General features: G+C 42.5%; 2 protein-coding genes across 26 annotated transcripts in view; one reads left to right on the plus strand and one right to left on the minus strand.

The window, feature by feature from the left end:
* The window catches only part of TRAF3IP1 (TRAF3 interacting protein 1), a 225,439-nt gene that overhangs the window by 41,246 nt on the left and 163,048 nt on the right, over positions 1-21,145 (plus strand). For 18 of the 25 annotated variants that reach the window (XM_065561157.1, XM_065561153.1, XM_065561154.1 and 15 more), the window contains 10 exons: positions 142-206; positions 1,056-1,130; positions 1,969-2,086; positions 4,999-5,093; positions 6,326-6,444; positions 6,876-6,941; positions 7,212-7,422; positions 10,216-10,311; positions 10,935-11,029; positions 17,324-20,411. In XM_065561157.1, coding sequence (XP_065417229.1) covers positions 142-206; positions 1,056-1,130; positions 1,969-2,086; positions 4,999-5,093; positions 6,326-6,444; positions 6,876-6,941; positions 7,212-7,422; positions 10,216-10,311; positions 10,935-11,029; positions 17,324-17,432 — 1,049 coding nt within the window. In that variant the 3' untranslated portion in view covers positions 17,433-20,411. Of the gene's footprint in view, positions 1-141; positions 207-1,055; positions 1,131-1,968; positions 2,087-4,998; positions 5,094-5,190; positions 5,232-6,325; positions 6,565-6,875; positions 6,942-7,211; positions 7,423-10,215; positions 10,312-10,934; positions 11,030-17,323; positions 20,412-21,145 lie in introns of those variants that run through there. The other 7 variants (XR_010591402.1, XM_065561149.1, XM_065561148.1 and 4 more) reach the window with 5 other exon arrangements.
* Positions 2,095-21,145, minus strand: part of LOC101936992 (anterior gradient protein 3-like) — a 38,801-nt gene continuing 19,750 nt past the window's right edge. The window contains exon 7 of the mRNA XM_065561166.1: positions 2,095-2,276. Coding sequence (XP_065417238.1) covers positions 2,230-2,276 — 47 coding nt within the window. The 3' untranslated portion in view covers positions 2,095-2,229. The remainder of the gene's footprint in view (positions 2,277-21,145) is intronic.

Below are 21,145 nucleotides of genomic sequence, written 5' to 3' on the forward strand. Positions count from 1 at the left end.
TCTTACATTTGGCATCCATTTATTCTCTAACATTTGTCAAAGTTGAGAAATGTATGAATTACCCTTGGGAAGAGTATGTTTACATATTCTTTTGTAATAGTGATATTTTGCTGACTGTTTTCAGTGTTCTGCTTTTTGCAGGTGACAACTGGCATTTGAGAAGAATCGATTGGTGCTATGAAGCTGGAGAAGCATTAAGCGAGGAAGTAAGAGAACCCTATGTTTTACATTAAAAAGCAAATATGTTAAGGGCTCCTAGGTCTGTGGTATATTGCAGGCCACATCCTATTTTATGTTGTTGGTGATTTGGCAAGAGTGAGAATGTACACACACACAGAATATGTAACACACAAAGTATTTGCCTTGTAGTGATTTGCTGTGGCTATTGTTAAAGATTTTCCATAAAATTGTTTCCTGAAGCCTAGGATTTGGTGTGTTAGGAGCTTTGAGACCTACTGATTAAGTGCTAGGTATTATTATTTATTGATAACTTAGTGTGCTTCAGAGGAAATGGGAACCAGATAGCAATAGGACGCCTATTAAACTTGCAACACAGACCCATATAAAGGGAAGACTTGTACATTGGTGTCGACATTTGGTCAGGTGGTGGCACAACACGATACTCCAAATTCCTGCTCCATCTAGTGCAACTGAACAGTTGTTGAGTCTCCATCAAGTAATCAGCAGCCAGATGAAGTTTAAGAACATAAGTACGGCCATACTGGGTCAGACCAAAGGTCCATCCAGCCCAGTATCCTGTCTACTGATAGTGGCCAATGCCAGGTGCCCCAGAGGGAGTGAACCTAACAGGTAATGATCAAGTGATCTCTCTCCTGCCATCCATCTCCACCCTTTGACAAACAGAGGCTAGGGACACCATTCCTTACCCATCCTGGCTAATAGTACAGAAAGTGAGTAAAGTTTTATTTTTGCATAAAATGCTCTTGTATGGAAAAACAAGCCCCTGTGGCTTTAAGGCCTGCAGACCCAGAATGCTTTTTACAAGTGAAAAAACTCATTCATTTAACAAAACACACTGTTTTCTGCTCCCTCAGGGTGCCAGACTGAAGGAGCTTAATGTCTGCAGTGGAGATACTTTGGTCATAACTGAAGGGAAACTGCCACCCAAGGTAACATTTTCACTTTGTTACATGCTACAGTTGGGCAGATCCTAAGCCATTTAGAACGTTATAAGTCAAAAACAAAGCCTGAAACGCCACCTGGTAACCAACAGGTAGCCAGTCCAGATCTGTACAGTAAAGTGCACATGGTGAGAGACTCTACTTAGTAGGCCACCACATTTTGTATCAGGTTGTTCACAAATGGTTTTAAAATGTGTAGAGCACATTGCAATAGGCTTGAAGTGAAGTGACAAAGAAGTGTGTGATGATACGTCTGCCTCAGAAAGAAATGGTTGCGATCTCCTGATCAGATGTGGACAGAGAGTTATCCTGGTCATTTTCACTTCCTGATCATCTAAGAGCAGTCGGGAATCTAACCAGAGCCCCATAATGTGAAGCAATGTCACCAAAGGTGGACAAACACCCCTGTCAGAGGGGCAGATGTAATCTTTGTCATACAGCCTGATGGTTTTTCCCAAACTAGCAATGTCACATAGGTCTTATGTTAATTAAGCCTCAGTCAGCTAGTTCTTACCATGTCTCAGTCTCTACCAGACTCTGAGTAAGGGGTTCATTGCACCTATTGGAGACAAAACGGGGTGACGACATTATGCTGTAACCAGTTTTGACACTAACCCTCTCCGTGGGCCTTATACAGGTAGAACAAACAGGAATCCGAGGCCCGTGCAGGAGTCCTTTACACAAAACAAGATTAGAAAAAAAACAAAGATGGAAAATTAACATTGCAGATTAATATTCTTCTTCTCTGTTGATGCAAAAATCAAACTTAACTTACTTGTAATAGTACAGAAAGTGAGTAATCAAGTATTTTTCATTCACTGTACAGGGATTCCTGAAAGTGCCCATCTGGTGGTACAAGCCTTTGATGCATTTTGGACAGCAAGAGAGCATGCAGGATCAAGTGAACTGCATGATGGGGACATTGCGAGTATCTCCAGCAGGAGGTGAGTTGTAGGTGTTCAGAAGTAAAGATTTCCAAGAACTTCTTGAGTAGAGAGAGTTGCCTTTTGCAAAACCAAATGGCCAGCCCATATTTACCAATTAGGCAACAATATTTGTAGAATATCTTCTTGAAGGGCCTGACGTTTTATGGGTTGTACAATCTTCTTCTGATCCTTGTAGTAGGAAGAGAACCTAAGTAGGAAGAGAGACCTTGTATTAGAGGCACGGTATGAGGCAGGACCTGCTCACAGAATCTGGCAAGAACAGGGCTAATAATGCAAAAATACACTTTCCTAAGAAGTGCTAAGCACAAAGTTCTTACGGAAACACATTCTGATATTAAGTGGTACCAGAACATTCCAATATTAAGGATGGTGCATAAGCATTTCCCAAGAATAACAGGAATGCACTGAACCCTCCTAAAAGATAAGGTCAGGATGACAGTACGTAATAAGTGTTTTAATTGAACCAACATGTACAAGGTGATGGGTAATAACTAGCCACCTCAGAGTGCACTAACTAACTATGTCAGAGGCACTATTACCTTGTTTATATTAGGGTATAAAAATATATTTCAGAGGGAATATCTTTGTCCAGCCGAGGGGGGAATGGAAAGTCCTGCCATTCACTGAGCTGCGTCCATTGTCATGGGCATACATGTCTTAGTATCCTCCTAGAGTCTGCCAGGTGCTATTACCGTGCTTTGTCAACAATAAACCTGGCTGGGTGCCTTCGTACCTTAACGGATTTTGTTATTGGGTGGATCGCTCCAGTTCTGCTGTGACGGCTGTTTGTGCAGAGCTGGGGCAGCACACAAAAAAACCATACACGTGCAGCCGAACATCTAACCACAATCCTTAGGCTGTGTACGCTGCCCCACAGTTTGGATTACGGGGGTGTGAATAGCAGTGTGCACCAACATGCTGCGCTGTAACTCCTCCCACATAATGTTACATTACATGAATGTAGTCCTATTTGAAGAGGATTACATTAATGTGAAATAGGAACCTTATAGTTTGCACCCACAGCATCCACACTGGTTAATTACAGCGCAGCACTTCGGTGCTGGTTGCTGTTCACACCTCTGTAATCTGAACTGTGGGATAGTGTAGATATGTAACTTTTCATAAGCTGTAAAATGATGGGTAAGTAAATAAGGCATAAAGAACAGGAGTACTTGTGGCATCTTAGAGACTAACAAATTTATTTGAGCAAAAGCTTTCGCGCAAATAAATTGGTTAGTGTCTAAGGTGTCACAAGTACTCCTGTTCTTTTTGTGGATACAGACTAACACGGCTGCTACTCTGAAACCTAAATAAGGCATTGCTTTCTTCTAGAAATGTTTGCTCTTTTAAAATTTATAAAATCAAACAAAACCAATTAAGGTAGGAAGATAAAATGAAGTGGGGAAGGAATAAAAGAAGATGGAGAAATCATGCAAACTGGAAAAAACAAAGCTACTTTCCACCTCCTGCTGCTGCCAAGCAAAGAAAAAAACCCTCCTCTTCAGTACAGAGTTCTGTTGCATTACAGAAGAACTCAGCATAATCTATCTTTTCTTGTTACTTGTTACCCACTTCCAAATTAGCATAACTGTTCACTAATTAGTATCTCCCACTCTTGCTATGTACGATGTGGAGCTGTACCAAACTTCTTGGAATGCTGTTCAGATAATAGCTTTCAGTGGGGCTACCTTGTCAAATTCCTGGTACCTGTGTTGTTGAACACCATCTTAACATGTATTGGCAGAGGAGAAAATCATGTTATTTTACACTCTGCCTTGGTTTCTGACCTACTTAGTAAGCACATACTTTCTTTCTAATTAAGATTGTTATTAGGAGGCAAATCTGACACACCACTCATTTTGAGGTAAACGGTTCAATATTGCCTTTGGGGTTTTAAGAATTTCTTCATTTGTGGTTGTCAGTAATCAGTCAGTCATAAGCTGAAATTTGGAGTATTAAGACAGGCTGAATTCTTTCTAGTTTTGCATCCTACTAAAGGTATTAGAGGTTTTATCAAATTATATAATAATGGATGGTTAATTAAACAAATGAAAGTGAAATCTTACATTTATTGAACACTGAATTGACTGTTCATTAACTGTTCTAATTTTTAGCAACGTATTGTATAGAACAGAGGTGGGCAAACTACGGCCCGTGGGCCACATCCAGCCTGCGGGACTGTCGTGCCCGGCTCCTGAGCTCCCGGCCGGGGAGGCTAGCCCCCAGCCCCTCCCCTGCTGTCCCCCATCCCCTGCAGCTTCAGTTTGCTGCGCCGCCAGCGCTCTGGCCCACTGCTCCTGCCAGGCAGCACGGCAGCGGGGCTGCAAGCTCCTGCTTCTCTGAGTGGCATAGTAAGGAAGCGGAGAGGGGAGGGGGGGTTTGGATATGGGGTAAGGGGTCCCAGGGGGCACTCACGGGACAGGGAACAGGGGGCAGTTGGATGGGGCGGAGGTTCTGTGGGGGGGCGGTCAGGAGACTGGGAACAGGGGGGGTTGGATAGGTGTGGGAGTCCCAAGGGGCCTGTCAGGGGGCGGGGGTGTGGATAGGGGGCGGGGGGGCAGTCAGGGGACAGGAAGCAGGGGGGTTGGATAGGGAGTGGGGTCCTGGTGGGGGGGCAGTTAAGGACGGGGGTCCTGGGAGGGGGCAGTCAGGGGACAAGGAGCAGGGGGGGTTGGATGGGTCAGAGGTTCTGAGGGGGGCAGTCGGGGGCTGGAAATGGGAGGGGGGCGGATAGGGGGCGGGGGCCAGGTTGTTTGGGGAGGCACAGCCTTCCCTACCCGGCCCTCCATACAGTTTTGCAACTCCGATGTGGCCCTCGGGCCAAAAAGTTTGCCCACCCCGGTATAGAACAATACATGTGGTTATATAATGTCAGTTTTCTTGAACTGTATCTACTGATCTCTTTAAAGATTCCCCAACATATATTCAGTCAGACATCGGGCTTTGTTATGCGGGCAATGTGGAAATCTCTGGAGAAGCTTTTCTGGAGGATCTGAAAATTCAGGTTAGATATTATCCTTTCTATGTCACCATGCTACTGTGATTCCATAAGTGAGCTATATTAATATATATTTTTTATTTCCTTTTCCCCTCATCTCCAGTATGTTCTGATATGGCATTTGCTTATATGCCATGTTCAGTGGTAAGTACCAACAGGCACTATGAGCATGTAACTCAGACATTTTCCTAGTATCTGTTTCCTGCAATTGCCATTCTACCTTTCACATGTTCCCAGCTGCTAGAATCATGCTGCACTTCATCTGAAACTTTACCTTTTATGGTTTGCAGGCTTACTTTTATCTTGTTATTGTAAAAGTGATAAATAAGAAAAACACACACCTCTACAAACACTATCAAAAGAACCACTTTCCATTTCTACATTGTTCCTGTATTAGTTTTTTGTGTTTCATATGTTGAATTTAATGATTCAATAAATGCTTTTGGTACTAAGAAGACCTGATTATGTCATTTTGGAAGATGTGGATTTGGCCCTGTTGGGTGGAATCTAAAATGCATTTTAGTAATTATTCCTGATGCCTTAGCAATTGTAGCAAGCTTTTGGAGAAGAAAACATAACTAACTGAATAGATTTTTATAAATTCCACTGCAAAGGGCACATTATTCACCCAATTGGTTGTTCCATTTTCACTGCATGGGTGACTATCTTCTTAACTATGCTCCATATTACATGTCACTTTTAGGTTAGACTGGAACAGCTTGGTTTCAGCCAAACACTTTTTGTGTGGCCAACTAATATGAAAGGCCATGTTGAACATTTACATCCTTTATGCACATCAAAGAAACCAACTCAGAATGGGAACAGCAGTGTGCATTTGATATACCTTTTGCAAAAGAGTAGGGAAAGCTTACTTGGCACCTGGCTGGAGTGATCATGTCTCATCCCATTCACTTTTAAAACCAAAATATAAACCAGAGTCTGTAAGTGTTTTCAAAGAATCTCAGAACCTGTTTCTTAAACTGAGGAATGTTGGGGAGGGAGTTCACTCAGATTTGTTTTGGGGCTGAAAAGGAAATCCACCCCTTGTAGTCCTCACCGGACAGTAGTTAAGCGGACAACAGAGTAGAAGTAGATCTGTGTAAATTCATTCTCTATATTTATAATTACTTAAATACTGCACAGAGGATCAGTCAAATGGGTTACATTGTGTGACATTACTACATCTTTGCAACTAGACTGGCAACTAAAATTACTGAAGAGATGTTTGGTTTTTTCAGGCCATGACCTTGCCCTTCTTCCAGGAGCTCAGTGTCCCATCACCCGAGTTTCTCAGAGCCTGGACATTGGAAAGTAAGCGCCCAGGCAAGCTTTTACGAAACAACCAGCAACAACTCAAGTAGGTTTCTAATTGAACACTCAACCTTCAGTCTGTTGCAACGCTACATGACTGGATTGTGAGATGGATTGGTGGAGAAATATACCAGTTCAGTCAATATTAACAGAAAACCCATTCCTGGTAATTTCAATGTTGTGAGTTGAGTAACTGTTATAAATTAGATGTTTTTCACATGAAATATTATGTTTTTGTTTTAATTTTTTTAATCAGGCTAAGTTTATTGGTTATGCTAACTTTTTTTTTTTTTATTAATTTTTGAAATGCAGTATGCACCTTATTGGATTTTTTTTCTCTTGTTGCTTTCAAACAGGCTATGACTTCAGTTTTCCAACTCAACATAAGATGTCAAATTATAACACATGATTTTTAAATATGAAAAAAACAAAACCAAGGTGTAATCTTAATAAAACTCATCTGTCTTTCTTTATTAGTGAATATAAACTGGGAGGCAGAACAGAAATCTGTATAGAGCCTTTACAGAAGGAAGAGAATCTGGGGTAAGTACTACAAATACCTATTAGTATTTTATTGCTGTACATTACTAGATGAGACTTAATCTAGCAGTTCTTAATTTAAAACTTTCTGTCAAAGTTCCAGCCAGTGCTTTGTTCTAGGATACTTTATTTCAAACCCAGATTATTTTACTTCTTATTTCCCAGCAGAACTATTCCTTAGAAGGAGAAGAATTGATCAGGAATGTGCATGGCTCCTGGAAGCTTGATTCACAAGAACTTTGTTACCCCTTATTTTATTTTTTCTGATCACAGCCCCAGTGACTTGCTGCTTCGGGTGCAGATGGGCATACCCGGGGAGAGGGATTACTACCACTCTGTGGATTTGGTGTGGGATATCTCCAAAGAATGCACAGCATGGGCACTGAGGCATAGACTTGCTGCTCACTATTCTCTCCCTGTGGAGAAAATCGAAATTGCAAAATACTTCCCTGAGAAGTTTGAGTGGATGACAATCTCCAGCTGGGTAAGATCTGAAATGACAGAGGAACTAATTTGGGACTGGAATGACAGATGCCAACGATTTTACTTTGTGCAGAGATTGTTAATAAAAAAGTAAAGTAGGAAAGTTTAAATACATTTGAACACACATTTCGTTCAGTGTTATCCATCAGGTGGATCTGGAAGTGAATGGAGCTGGTTATTCCTTAAGGGCCTGATCCAACTCTTACTGAAGTCAGTGGAAGGACAATGAGAGTTCAGTTGCATCCTAAGCCAGTAGAACTGGGGCACCATTTAGGAGCCCTCACCCCATTTCATACCTGAGGTCTGCTCACAGCACACGCCCTAATCCCAGATGGAGCTCTGCAACATAGCTTGAGTGTGATATATATTATGAGTTCTGTACTGCTCACAGCTTCCACTTTTGGGGCAGGGAGTTTGTCTATAAACAGGCAGGGTGATTAAGATAACAAAAGGTTTGTCATTAAATTAAATTAAGGATAGTTAGATGATCCTGAAAGCATTGCCAGGCACTCCAGTTAAAAGAAAGGAAACAAAGGGAAGGAATAAATGATGAGAATGGAGAGAAGTAAACAGTGGTGTCCTCCAGGCATCTGTACTGGGACCAGTACTGTTCGACATATTCATAAATGATCTGGAAAAGGGGGTAAACCAGTGAGGTGGCAAAATTTGCAGATGATAAAAAATTACTAAAGATAGTTACTCAAGTCCAAAGCTGACTGCAAAGAGTTACAAAGGGATATCACAAAACTGGGTGACTGGGCAACGCAATGGCAAATGAAATTCATGTTAACAAATGCAAAGTTAATGCACATTGGAAAACATAATCCCAACTATACATACAAAATGATGGGGTCTAAATTAGCTGTTTGAGAAAGAGATCTTGGAGTCGTTGTGGATGGTTCTTTGAAAACATCTGCTCAATGTGCAATGGCAATAAAAAAAAGCAAACAGAATGTAGGGAATCATTAGGAAAGGGATAGATAATAAGGCAGAAAATATCATATTGCTTCTATATAAATCCATGGTACATCCACATATTGAATACTGCAGGCAGATTTGGTCACTCCATCTCAAAAAAGATATATTGGAATTGGAAAAGGTACACAAATGGGCAACAAAAATTATTAGGGGTATGGAACGGCTTCCGTATGAAGAGAGATTGATAAAACTGAGACTTTTCAGCTTGGAAAAGAGATGATTAAGGGGGGATATGATAGAAGTCTATAAAATTATGACTGGTGTGGAGAAATTAATGTTATTTACCCTTTCACCTAACACAAGAACTAGGGATCACCCTATGAAATTAATAGGCAGGAGATTTAACACAAAGAAAAGGAAGTATTCCTTCACAGTCAACATGTGAAATTTGTTGCCAGGGATGTTGTGAAGGCCAAAACTATAACAGTGTTCCAGTAAGAACTAGATAAGTTTATGAAGGAAAGGCCCATCAATGGCTATTAGCCAGGGTGGGCAGGGATGGTGTCCCTAGCCTCTGTTTGCCAGAAGCTGTGAGTGGGCGACAGGGGATGGATCACTCAATGATTGCCTGTTCCGTTCATTCATTCCCTCTGTAGCATCTGGTATTGACCACTGTGGGAATACAGGATACTGGGTTAGATGGATCTTTGGTCTGACCCAGTATGGCCATTCTGCTGTTCTTATATATAACCTTATCTATACCCCCTGCTGTAACCCACTAGACCCCACTCCCCTCCCAGAGCTGAGATAGAACCCAGAAGTCCTGACGGGGTCAGTCTCTCTCTGTAGAGTTAGTAACAAAATAAAAATATACATTAAAATTTTAAACCTAACCAGTGTCCCTTAAGTGACTTGCCAAAAGATGTCAGAACGTGTTAGTATTAGAGCTGAGTGGGTTTAATAATTATTAATTTTCTTTCTTTTAGATAGGAATTAGATACAGTGCTCCTGTCAGCTAATTGCTAAGTTATCTGTCAAAAACCTAGAGTTTTCAAGTGCCTAAGTAGCCCCTGGAATCACAGTTAAAGTCTCCCGCCTCCCCTCCCCAATCTGAAATGGCACCCCTGCAGTAGAACTTCCAAGTTCTGCGATGTTAATGAGGTAAAAGCTCTTTGGGGTGGATGGAAGTGGCATTGATCACATGATGAAATGCTCCACTCAGCTTCTTTTACTGTACTTTAGAAATTGCTTATGTAGATTGAAAAGCTTTCTAAGGTTTCAGGCCAGAGATAAGTATAAAACCAGAAACCATTTTAATATGTGATTTTATATATATATATATATATATATATATATATATATATATATATATATATATATATATATATATATATATATATATATAAAACCATAAATGCAGGTTTGGATTTTCATGTGTGCTTTTTTGTTCTTTCTTTTGGGGTTTTTTCTAATCCCATAGTTGCTGGAATGAGTTTACGGAAATAACACAGAGAGTTCTGCTGAAGTAAGCAGATCCTCTGATTAAGGACCATAGTTAACTGATTATAAATGTAGTATAATCTAGACCTCCTTTGTTGGAGGGATGTGGGAGATTTAAAGTATGTGTATGGAGAAGAGGAAGGATAAGTGGGAAACCTCAGGGTGAATGAGGGTAAGGGGCCTACGTGGAGGAAAACTTGTTGACATAGGTGCATGTGCAATTCTAAGAATAAATAAGACTCTTCAGTTGCTGAAGAGCAGCTGCCCACAGGAGTTTTATACCTTAGAAGGTGAAACCAACAAAAATCAGTTTAAGAATCTCTGAAATCTCTAGGCTTAGGACATGTGAACACTTTGATACTTTGGCTTTATTCAGACCCAGCAAATTTCAAAGAGGAAACGGAAGAAAAAACAGGAGAGTTTGCAGTCAGCACCCTTTCACCTGAAAGATGGAGACATTATCGGTGTAAAGGTAAACTTAAGAATTAACACAGTTGTGAAAATAGCTGGGATTTAACAGCCAGTCGTATTAGTGAACAAGCACTTAGTTTCAACAGTAATAATATCCACTGTGTCCTGATTTCTGCCTCATTCTTCTGTATCCCTTTGCATGTGTATGACAGTGACTGCATATAAACATCTGTCATCACTTTGTGTGAAAGTGGGGACAGGGCACTGTTCCTGTTGCTGCCTCTCCCGATGCTCTTTACCAGCCTAATGGAAGAGTACGGAGGATACTGTGGGGATCCCACCACTCTGTTTTATTTCAGATTCAGTAACCCAAGTGTTTTGGTCCAAAGATTGTAAGTTTTAAAAATACACCTCTACCCCGATATAACGCTGTCCTCAGGAGCCAAAAATTTTTACCGCATTATAGATGAAACCACGTTATATCGAACTCGCTTTGATCCGCCGGAGTGTGCAGCCCCGCCCCCCTGTAGCGCTGCTTTACCGCATTTTATCCGAATTCGTGTTATGTCGGGGTATAGGTGTATGTTCAGCCAAATGAATTGTATTAAACTGCTAAGAGGCTGATGTAATATATTATGAGAACTAAAACAATAAACTAATGCACTCAATACTTTCTGGCAACAGAATCTCCTACTTGAGGATGGTAAGGACTTCAGTACTGTGAGAGATGATATTGGGAAGGAGACACAGAGGCAGCTTGCAATGGAAAAAAAGAAAAGGTATTTATTACAGTATTTTTGTGTTCTCAGATATGCAAAGGGGTTTACTAGTTTTCACAGATTTTTAGTGCTGTGATACTTTGAGGCAGAAGATGTAACTAAGGATAGTCAATGCCCAGTAACAGTTTTCAGTCCTGACAGTACCAAAGGAGGTGCACTGAATAAAAGTAATTCAGAAACTTCTTTCAGAGTAGCAGCCGTGTTAGTCTGTATCCGCAAAAAGAACAGGAGTACTTGTGGCACCTTAGAGATTAACAAATTTATTAGAGCATAAGCTTTCGTGGGCTACTGCCCACTTCTTCGGATGCATATAGAGTGGAACATATATTGAGGAGATATATATACACACATACAGAGAGCATGAACAGGTGGGAGTTGTCTTACCAACTCTGAGAGGCCAATTAAGTGAGAACATTTTTTTTGAAGTGATAATCAAGCTAGCCCAGTACAGACAGTTTGATAAATGTGAGAATACTTACAAGGGGAGATAGATTCAATGTTTGTAATGGCTCAGCCATTCCGAGTCCTTATTCAATCCTGAGTTGATTGTAAGGTGCCTCAAAAGCTTCTTGTTTTTAATACTATTTCTGTACCATGAACCCATTCAACTTGTGGGGCTCAGTTCTTCTTCGAGTGATGGTCCCTATTGTATTCCACTGAGGGTAATGGGCATATGCCCAGAGCTTTTCAAAGTAGTAGTGTCTGTTGGTCCATGCATGCGCCCCTGCATTGCCCCGTGGATTCGTCCGAGGCGACAAAGGGCAATGTGAACTGACTGCATTTTTAGTTCCTTTTCACCACCGCATGGTCCAAGTTGGAGCTTCAGTTCTCTTCTCATCCTTGGTGACACATTTTCCAAACTTTTCTCAAAAAAACCTGTTTCTATTCTTTATTCAGGATTTTGTTGTTTTATGTAGTAGTTTTCTTGTTTTTGAAAGTCCTGCAAATCTCCGGACTCAGGACATTGCCTTGGTGGTTCCCCACCAAAAAATCCCCTGTCTCCAGCAAACCCGCCTCTGGGTACTGGAGCATGACAAAGAGGCCAGGATTCCTGCCTTTGTTTGTTCTCCCTCAGCGACAAAAACCGGTGCTGTCTTTAGTGCTTGGGGGAAGCCCACACTATGTCCAGGTATAGCATCTCTTTCTCTCCTTCCCTGCCCATACAAGGGAAGGCAGAGCCCTCCGCTTTAAGAAGTACCTCCTGGAGGTCACCATGGGGCCACAGTCAGACCCTGGCCGGGGAACTCCCCTCCCCCCCCCCCCTCCATCTCCCCCCTCTCCCCCCCATCACCCTGAACACTCACAAGAGTACACCACCTGCCACGGAACCCCAGATGGGCTCCACCAGTGCTATGCACCCATGCCAGAGCCTAGCCATGAATCACGGAAGCACATGCATAAACATGGCAGTAGCTCTTCCTCCAGGGCTAAGAAAGATGCTCTGCTATCCATGAGCTCTGGCCAAGGAGGGGTAGGGGTAAGACCCACAAGAGTGACAAAAGCCTGCATTGCTTGCCAGATCTGCCAGTCCTGGTTACAGACCAGCACACCCAGGCACCAGCTCCACCAGCGTCCAGTGAATGCCTGTCTCAGAATCAGTGAATCTTACTGGCCTTGGTTCCGTCCATCGATCAGGTGGTGTTGACTCCAGGGAGACTCGCAACCACTCCCGGGCCTCATGAACTGTTGACAATGGGAGAGATGCACTCTCTGCATGCCCAGTACTCTCACCTCCTAAAAGCCCATCTCCATATCCAATATTCCACGTTTTGGCCGTGTTCATACGACACTCTTGGGTCCGTCAGTACCACCATTGATGCAGGACTCCAATTCCTCCTCGGAGTCTGAGGGCCCGGAGATTACATATGGCCCACCGCTTCCGTTCCGAAGACATGACTATCAGAAGGTCCCATGGCAATACCCTCCCTTACCTTAACCCAGGAGCCACTGGTATCTCTGGACTATACTGCTGTAACAATATGGCCAGAATCAACTAGGCTGGCCATATTGGAGCTCATGGCCCTAATATTTACCTTCAGAACTGTCCTGTTCAATACGGGAGGACTCTCCTGTATCACCAACCTGTCCTTTGCCGAATAGATGCTCAGAACCAGGATTAGATGATACCCTGATGAGCCCACACTGGCGGATCCAGAGGAATGTCCCTCAATATCGCTGGATGAGACTATCAATCTCCTCCTCTCCCCCAGACAACTACCATCAATTTCAAGAGCCTGCTACATAGGATAGCTCATGCCCTCAAAATACCATGGGAAAATATGCAGAACAAGCAGTGCCACCTATTAGACATTTTGCATTCTTTGATACTGGCCAGAGTGGCCCTACTGATCAATGAGGACATTCTGCAACCTGCACGCACTGTGTGGCAGGCCCTGGCCATGTGTGCCCCCAACCGTGAAAGGGACGGACACCCAAGGAGTCAGAGTTCCTGTTCTCTCTTCCTCCGCCCAACTCCCTGGTGAATCAGGCTGCTAAGCAGCTTGGTAAACAACAGCACCCACGCTCCACCCCAACTGACCAAGAGGCTGGACCGTCTCCTTAGCCTCCAGTTCCAGATCTCGAACCATCTGGTGCTAATGGCCATATACGACTCCTTACACTATGGACAGATGGCAAAATTCACAGATAAGCTACCTCAACGGGATCATTTTGAATTCCAAGCTAGTCTAGAGGAAAGCAAGTTGGTCGTTAAGGCCATACTTCAGGCTGCAGTTGATTCGGCAGACACATCTTAGTGAGTTTTGGCAATTGGAATAGTCATGAGTAAGGCTAAGATTTAGTCCGGGGTATTTTTGGTTAAAAGTCATGGACAGGTCACGGGCAATAAATAAAAATTCATGGCCTGTGACGTGTCCATGACTTTTTTACCAAAAATACCCCTGACTAAATCTCTACTTCTGGGGCTGCTCCAGTGCTGGGGGTTGACTGCCCCCTGGCCGCTGCTTCCGGGGACCGCTCTCCGGATGGTCTCCAGGAGCTGCTGGGGCCAGCTGCTCGGATGGCCCTGAAGTCAGCCGCACCAGCCGCTGCAGAAGACATGGAGGTCACAGAAAGTCACAGAATCTGTGACTTCTGCGACCTCTGTGAAATAATTGCAGCTGTAGTTATGAGGAGGGAATCCTGTTTACACTCCTCAGGTGGGCTTCAGCAGGGGCAGAGGGGCTGGGCCTCAGGTGGAAGGGGCGGGCAGGGCCAGGGACTAGCTTCCCCAAGCCCGCGGTTCACCTACTGCCCATGCTGTTTTGAGATATCACTGCCTCACGAGTCTTCACAAAGGTTTTCTCTATGGTAGCGGGTCACCTCCAGCAACAAGGAATCCTTGTCCTTCTGTACTTAGATGACTGGCTGCTGGTGTCACGGTCCAGAAAAGAAGCTCGGGAATTGACATCCCAACTTATTTACTCTTCCCTAAGAATGAGCATCAATGTAGTAAAATCAACTTTGCGCTCTATACAATTCCTAGAATTCATAGGAGCATGCATCAATGCGGCCTCCGCACACGCCTATCTGCCAAAAGACAGGTTCCAGCACTTACTGGATCTGATCATCTTTGGTGACATCAGTCCCTTGTTCTCAGCCAGAACTTGCCTTTCCCTCCTCGCTCACATTGCAGCGTGCATGTATGTCACACCCTTTGCTCATCTACACCTCCGCTATCTACAACTCTGGCTACAATCTGCTCCCCCATGTGCCCGTCCATGGGCATCCCTCTCACCATTCCACTGGAAGTCCTCTCTTCCCTTTAATGGTGGACAAACCCTTCCTCCCTTCCTCAATTATAACCGAGTGGTACAATTATAACGGCTGCATCACTCGAGGGCTGGGGAACCCAGTGAGACATTGCATGACACAAGGCACTTAGATGGCCGAAGAAGCCAGGATGCACATCAACATCCTCAAACTACGAGCAGCATGCAAGGCATGCCACACATTCTTAACAGCTGTCTGTTCTTATCATGTCCTGGCCATGTCGGACAACACCACCGCAGTTTACTACATAAGCAAGGTGGCACACGGTCCCCAGTACTGTATGCGGAAGCTGTACACCTCTGGAAATGGTGCATATCATAGCCTATACTCCTGGCCACAGCCTACCTTGTGGGAACCCAGAATGTGATTGCCGATACCCTCAGCAGAAACTTTGCAACTGACCACAAATGGGTGCTGCACAACACAGTAGTCATGGATGTTTTCGGCTGCTGGGGAACTCTGACCAGAGACTCTTTGCATCTCACACCAACACCAATTGCATCCAATGCTGCTCCAGGGGAGGCCTCGGTACCCACTTGTAGGGGGAACACACTGATCATTGACTAGTTGGACTGGAACAACGGTCTTCCCTCCACTGCCACTCCTACTACTCATTTTTTGCCAACTCAGATGGGAGAGGGTGACGGTCATCCTGCTTGCCCCATATTGGCCTTGCCAGTTCTGGTTCCCTCTTCTTCTCTGCACGTCAAAACATCCCGCGCTCCCACTACCAGTGTTCCCCAAGTTACTTATGCAACACAGTGGCAAACTCAGACACTCCGATCCAAGGGCACTTCACCTGACAGCTTGGTTTTTGGATGGACGCCTCTGCTAGCACAGGACTGCTTGCCAACTGTCTGTGATAGTCTCTCCAGTAGTAGAAAGGATCGCCTTGTGGAGTCCTATCAGGCCAAGTGGGCTCATTTCATTGCCTGGGCCCAACATAGAGGTCGTATCCTGAAGCCGTGGGCATCCCTATGCTATTAGACTAGCTTCTGTCTCTAAAGGCCTCGGGGCTTGCCCTCAGCTCCATCAGAGTGCACGTAGCAATCATTAGTGTCTTCCAGTCTCTTGTGGAAGGGCATTCCATCTTCACCCACCCCTTGATTGCCTGATTCTGGAAGGGCTTTGTATGCAAATACCCATCCGTCCAGACTTGCTCCTCAGTGCGATCTCAACCTGGTCCTCCCCTCATTAAAGAATGCCCCACCCCCTTTCGAACCTCTGGCCTCTGCTTTCTTTCTCTTCTCTCTAAGAAAGTAGCTTTCCTAGTTGCAATTACTTCTGCAAGGAGGGTTGGTGAACTGGGGGCTATGATGGCAGATCCCCCTTTCACCACATTCCATAAAGACAAGGTCTCCTTATGCACCTACATCCCAAGTTTCTGCCAAAGGTGGTTTCCTGCTTCCACTTCAACCAACCCATACACCTACCCACTTTCTTTCCCAAACTGCACACCTCAGATGAGGAACGGCGGCTTCATTCCCTCAACGTCTGTAAGGCCCTGGCCTTTTACCTACAAAGGACAAAACCATTCTGGAAGTCTCCCAGACTGTTTGTTGCCGGAGCAGAGAGAACTAAAGGGCAGGCCATCTCCATCCAGAGAACCTTGAAGTGGGTCTCAGGATGCATTACACTGTGCTATCAACTATCAGGATGGTCCCCACAGGGTGGATCTGGGCCCATTCCACAAGAGCACAGGCATCATCTACAGCTGCGCTTCATGATGTACCCCTTGCGGACCTATGTAGGCAACCAGGTGGAGTTCGGTACACACCTTTTTCTTCTCATTATGCTCTAGTGCATGATTCTGCGATGGACACCTTGTTCGGTGCAGCGGTCTTCCACTTCGCAGTTCCATCCTCTTCCTGGGACCCTCCTCGAAACTAGGGTTAATCACCCTCCGTGGAATACAATAGAGGCCATCACTTGAAGAAGGGGAGGTTTCTTACCTGCAACTGGAGGTTATTCAAGATGTGTGGCCCCTATCTGTATTCCAATCCCATCCTCCTTCGCCTCTGCTGTGAATATGGTAGGTGGAGAAGGAACGAAAGATGTGGCCGACCTACCCCATCCTTTATCGCCTCGGGTGAAATCACAAAGCAGTGCAGGGGTGCGTGTACGGAACAGACACTACCACTTTTGAAAAGCTCCATTTCCGGTGCATGGCACGTGTGCATTCCCTCAGTGGAATACAGATAGGGACCACACATCTCGACGAATCTCCAGTTACATGTAAGTAACCTTCCCTTCTCCCCTAGCTTACATTTTGTGTGACCATTCTGATTTTGTAGCATGTTACACCCTCTCTGCACAGGTTGACCTCCCAAGATACAGAGCAGTGGAAAATCAGCCCTTTGGTCACCTGGGGCACACTTAAATACACAATTAGCAAGTGTGGGAGTGCAATGTCATCTTTGCCAAAGTAATAATCAGGTTCCAAATTTATTTACAGCTTCCTAGAAGTACACTGATATTAATATTAAGCTGTAGTGCAAATATCACTGTCTGATTTTCCTATAGCCGACAAGCGCAGCGTTTACAGAACAATGTTTTCTCTGAGGGAAAAGTGGCTACTAAGCATCGTAAACCAGAAGTGGCTCTTTCCATCAATGTGGGAATCTTCAGATAGCATTGGACAGGTGACTTGCTGAGTGACCCTTGCCAATGATGTACTGAATTAGAATGGAATACCTCAACTGGACCGGCAGAGGGATGGTCTTCTCAGAAATGTCCTCCTGACTCTCTGCTGAGACAACTGGCTGTAGGATTCAGGACAGCTCTGGATTTCCTGTAATCTATATTGGTGAAGTGCTTTAGCATTCCTTTATCAATGTGGAACTTACTCTCAGGCTAGATAAATGCACTTTATCAATGAGAAAATGGATTACTATAGTACATAATCTTTCAGTGACTATTTTGTAATAATCATATATGTATTTTTATCTGACATTGCTATCCTATACCATCACTACAAAGCTATTTTTTCATGCAGGCATGTAACTTCTAAAAGGAATTGTTTGACTCTTTTGACTTCTGAAATTATTAGATCTTAGGTTTTGTTCACATGCCTGGTTGATAAATCTGAGCTTTATAACAGTTTAAATCAAAATTGGGTTCATGCTCCCGCCCCCTCTCTCTGCAGCCATTTTGTTGATATATTTTTTTTCTGCAGCATTGGTAATTCCAGCCCAACAGCAAACTAATAGTTTTCTATCTGAGCCCTGCAGAAATGACTGATTTAAACAGTGTGTGTGACATTTCAGTACTTGCCTCTTCTGTTATGTTAAATCTTTCCATTGTGCAACAAGTCCAAACTCTACTCCTTGCCATATAATGAAGCTCTCTCTGTTAATCGGGAACATGAGCAGAAATTGATTTCAGCATTTACTTAATCTCCGGAACACATACACTAAACTGGCCAAAGTAAGGAGCAAATGTGTTCAAAACCTAAAAAGGTTTCTATAAATTAGAAATATATTGTCACTGTGCTGTTTTTCTTCTCTAGATGCCTCCTTTTTCAATATACACTAAATTATTAAAAAGTTTAGGAGAGAAGGAGAGCGTTTGATGGAATACTGAACTTTTTTTACTCAGGAAAAGGTTATTGTGTTTATTTTAAGGTAATCAAATTAAATGGACCTTCGTAATTTTGCTTGACTGACAGCCCTCAATAGGTTAAAAGAAAAAAAAAAAGGGGGGGGGGCAGAAAAATGTTTCTTCTCTGGGTGTTGTACAGCTGGTTGTACATCCCCAATAATAAAAGGGGTATGTATAACCGAAACAGAATACGTGGTTGCTTCTAATACCAGCTAAACACTGTGCTGTCCAAGGCTGTTATGGATTATGGTAAATAAAACATTTACTGTATTATTGTAAGACTAGTTCTTGCTCAATGATGAAACTACATCTTTCTACCAATGTGTGTGGTAACTGGGGTCATTACAATTAATAAATTAATTCTCAGTATCTTTCTGTAAAATATTTTTCAGTGCTTACAATTACTAAACTCTTTTTTTATATGTTCCCTTATAATACATGCATCATAATTTCATTTGCAGTCAGGTTGAGTGGTTTCTTCAGAAAGAGTGTTGGTGTTAATACATTGAATTAACCAAACACTGGAGCATATATCGTTTGTAATAAACTGTACTTTTTTAACATGTATTAGATGATAGGATGAGAATGGGATATATATAAATTAAAAATAACCACATATCCTTAACTGAGCTACAATTAAGTGTTCATCACATGCTTCAAGTTTGCCTTTCTCTATTAGAAGGCTGAGAAAACTAATTATCTGATCAGATACACTACAAAACCTTGCAGTCATGGCTGGAAAAAACCCTGTAAAACTATTAAAAGGAAGTGTTCTAACACAGTTTCTGAAAAAGAAAGTGAAATGTTTTCATTATAATTCAACTACTGCTGCCAAAGTGACTGGATACAGTACCTGTATTGATTTAGAGTATGTTACTAAATCTTGTATCGTTTATTTTGTAAGTGTAGTAGTCTTAGTAGTAGAAGACCTCATTATGGTGACTATTAAAACTTTGGGAGAGAAGTGGGAAGATCCTGCTGTTAAGGTGAGCAGAATTCTACTGTTTTGGACAGAGCTTCAGAGTGACTGAGTCCCCAGCCTTCAGGCTCTGATTCAGCAAAAAATTTCAGCATATGCTTAACTTTCAGCATGTGAACAGTCCTGACTTACTGTGGCTGCATATGTGCTTCAAATTAAGTAGGTGCTTAGGTCCTTCCTTGAATTGGGGCTTTAGTCGAGAGGTAAGGAGATATTTTAATCGCTAATTATTTGGTTCTACTCTTTATTTGAGCCAAGTGCAGTTGAATTATGTAATGCTATATTTATGGAAGGATTCTCTTGAAAGACTTGACAGAGGCCAGCAAAGTTGTCTCTCCCTCAAACTGACCTTGTTTTGCACAGCCTTTTTCCATTTTACATACATTTTGTTAAGCCACACATTTTTCAGAAGACACTTCACATAATGAGTACCAAGATAAAAATTTGGTAAATAAGGAAAGAATTTGTGTGCTTGCAAGCTATTTCATTACATTACATTTAATTTGCTGACTTTTTTATTATTCTGTTCCTATGTCGGAAAGTTCTACTATCCCTTCTCTTTCCATCTTCCTTTAATAAGTGAAGCTTATACTTTTCAAAGACCTGAAGCTCAGAGAAATTTAGATATAGATTAAGTACTTAAGTGGGTATTGTAGTATGTGCCTTTATTGAAGTGTAGTGTAGCAATGACTGCACTGAACCAATATTGAGTTATTGTTGGCTTGAAAGACTTTAAGAAAAGTTATTGAGGATCAGTCCACAATGAGGATTTTTGTTAAAGGGAAAAATACCTTTTTAAAATTGAGTTTCATGATTCCACAATTTGTCACAGTTATGTTCCAATGTGAGGAGAAGCTTTGCTCTTTATTATCCAAGTCTGCTTCAGAAACTGAATAAAGAATTGTTTATATATGTATATAACAAATGTTTCACTCGTGCTGTTTCACTCGTGCTCTCTTTGTAACATATACATTTTAGATTGGTTACTAACTAATGAACATGGAGAAGGAATAAATGAATGGCTATCCAAAATGTCTGAAACACTGAGCTTCTATTTTAAAATTTATTTTCAACAAGTAAAATAAATAGCTTGGATGAATAGGAGGTGAGATTCTGTGAAAAGAACTATTGAATTTGCTAGTTTTCCTAATGCTCTAAGATGTATAGTATCTAGGCCTGACTATTTTATATTCATCCCAATTTTCAAACAGACTTACTTCCTCGTATAACAGTCTGATCCACACCAGCAGACCTGGGTGGCGCTCCATTGGCGTCTCTCCACTGAGTATTCCTAGGCACGTTCCATTGCATGATTGAAGCTTTGTGTGTACTGATAACTGAAACTGTTAGATCTTCCCCATCTTCAAAAAAGACTGCTAACTTGTGGCCCCATAAATCTAACTTCCCTGGTATATTTATGTTAATCTGTTCATTCTCTCTTTCAAAAGAAATATCACAAACCTTCTGGAGGTCAGTGAACCTGTGAACATTTAAAAAAAAAATTAGGCTTTTTAAATAATCAGTTTTAATCTTATCTGCCTGATCTCAGTACAGCCCTGACGAGACTGCTTCTGGAGTATTGTATTCAGCTCTGGACACCTCATTATGGGAAAAATGTTTTTTCTTAAAACTTCATACAGTTTGCCTAAGTGATTAGGGAGCTGGTAGAACTCACTTGTTAAATAACTAGCTTTCTGAGCTCTAATTATTTCTAAGTGACGACCAAAAAGACATTAGATTCTACACATATCTGAAGGAGGTAAACT

The sequence above is a fragment of the Chrysemys picta genome, chromosome 11 (genome assembly GCF_011386835.1).
Source record: "Chrysemys picta bellii isolate R12L10 chromosome 11, ASM1138683v2, whole genome shotgun sequence".
Classification (NCBI taxonomy): domain Eukaryota; kingdom Metazoa; phylum Chordata; order Testudines; family Emydidae; genus Chrysemys; species Chrysemys picta.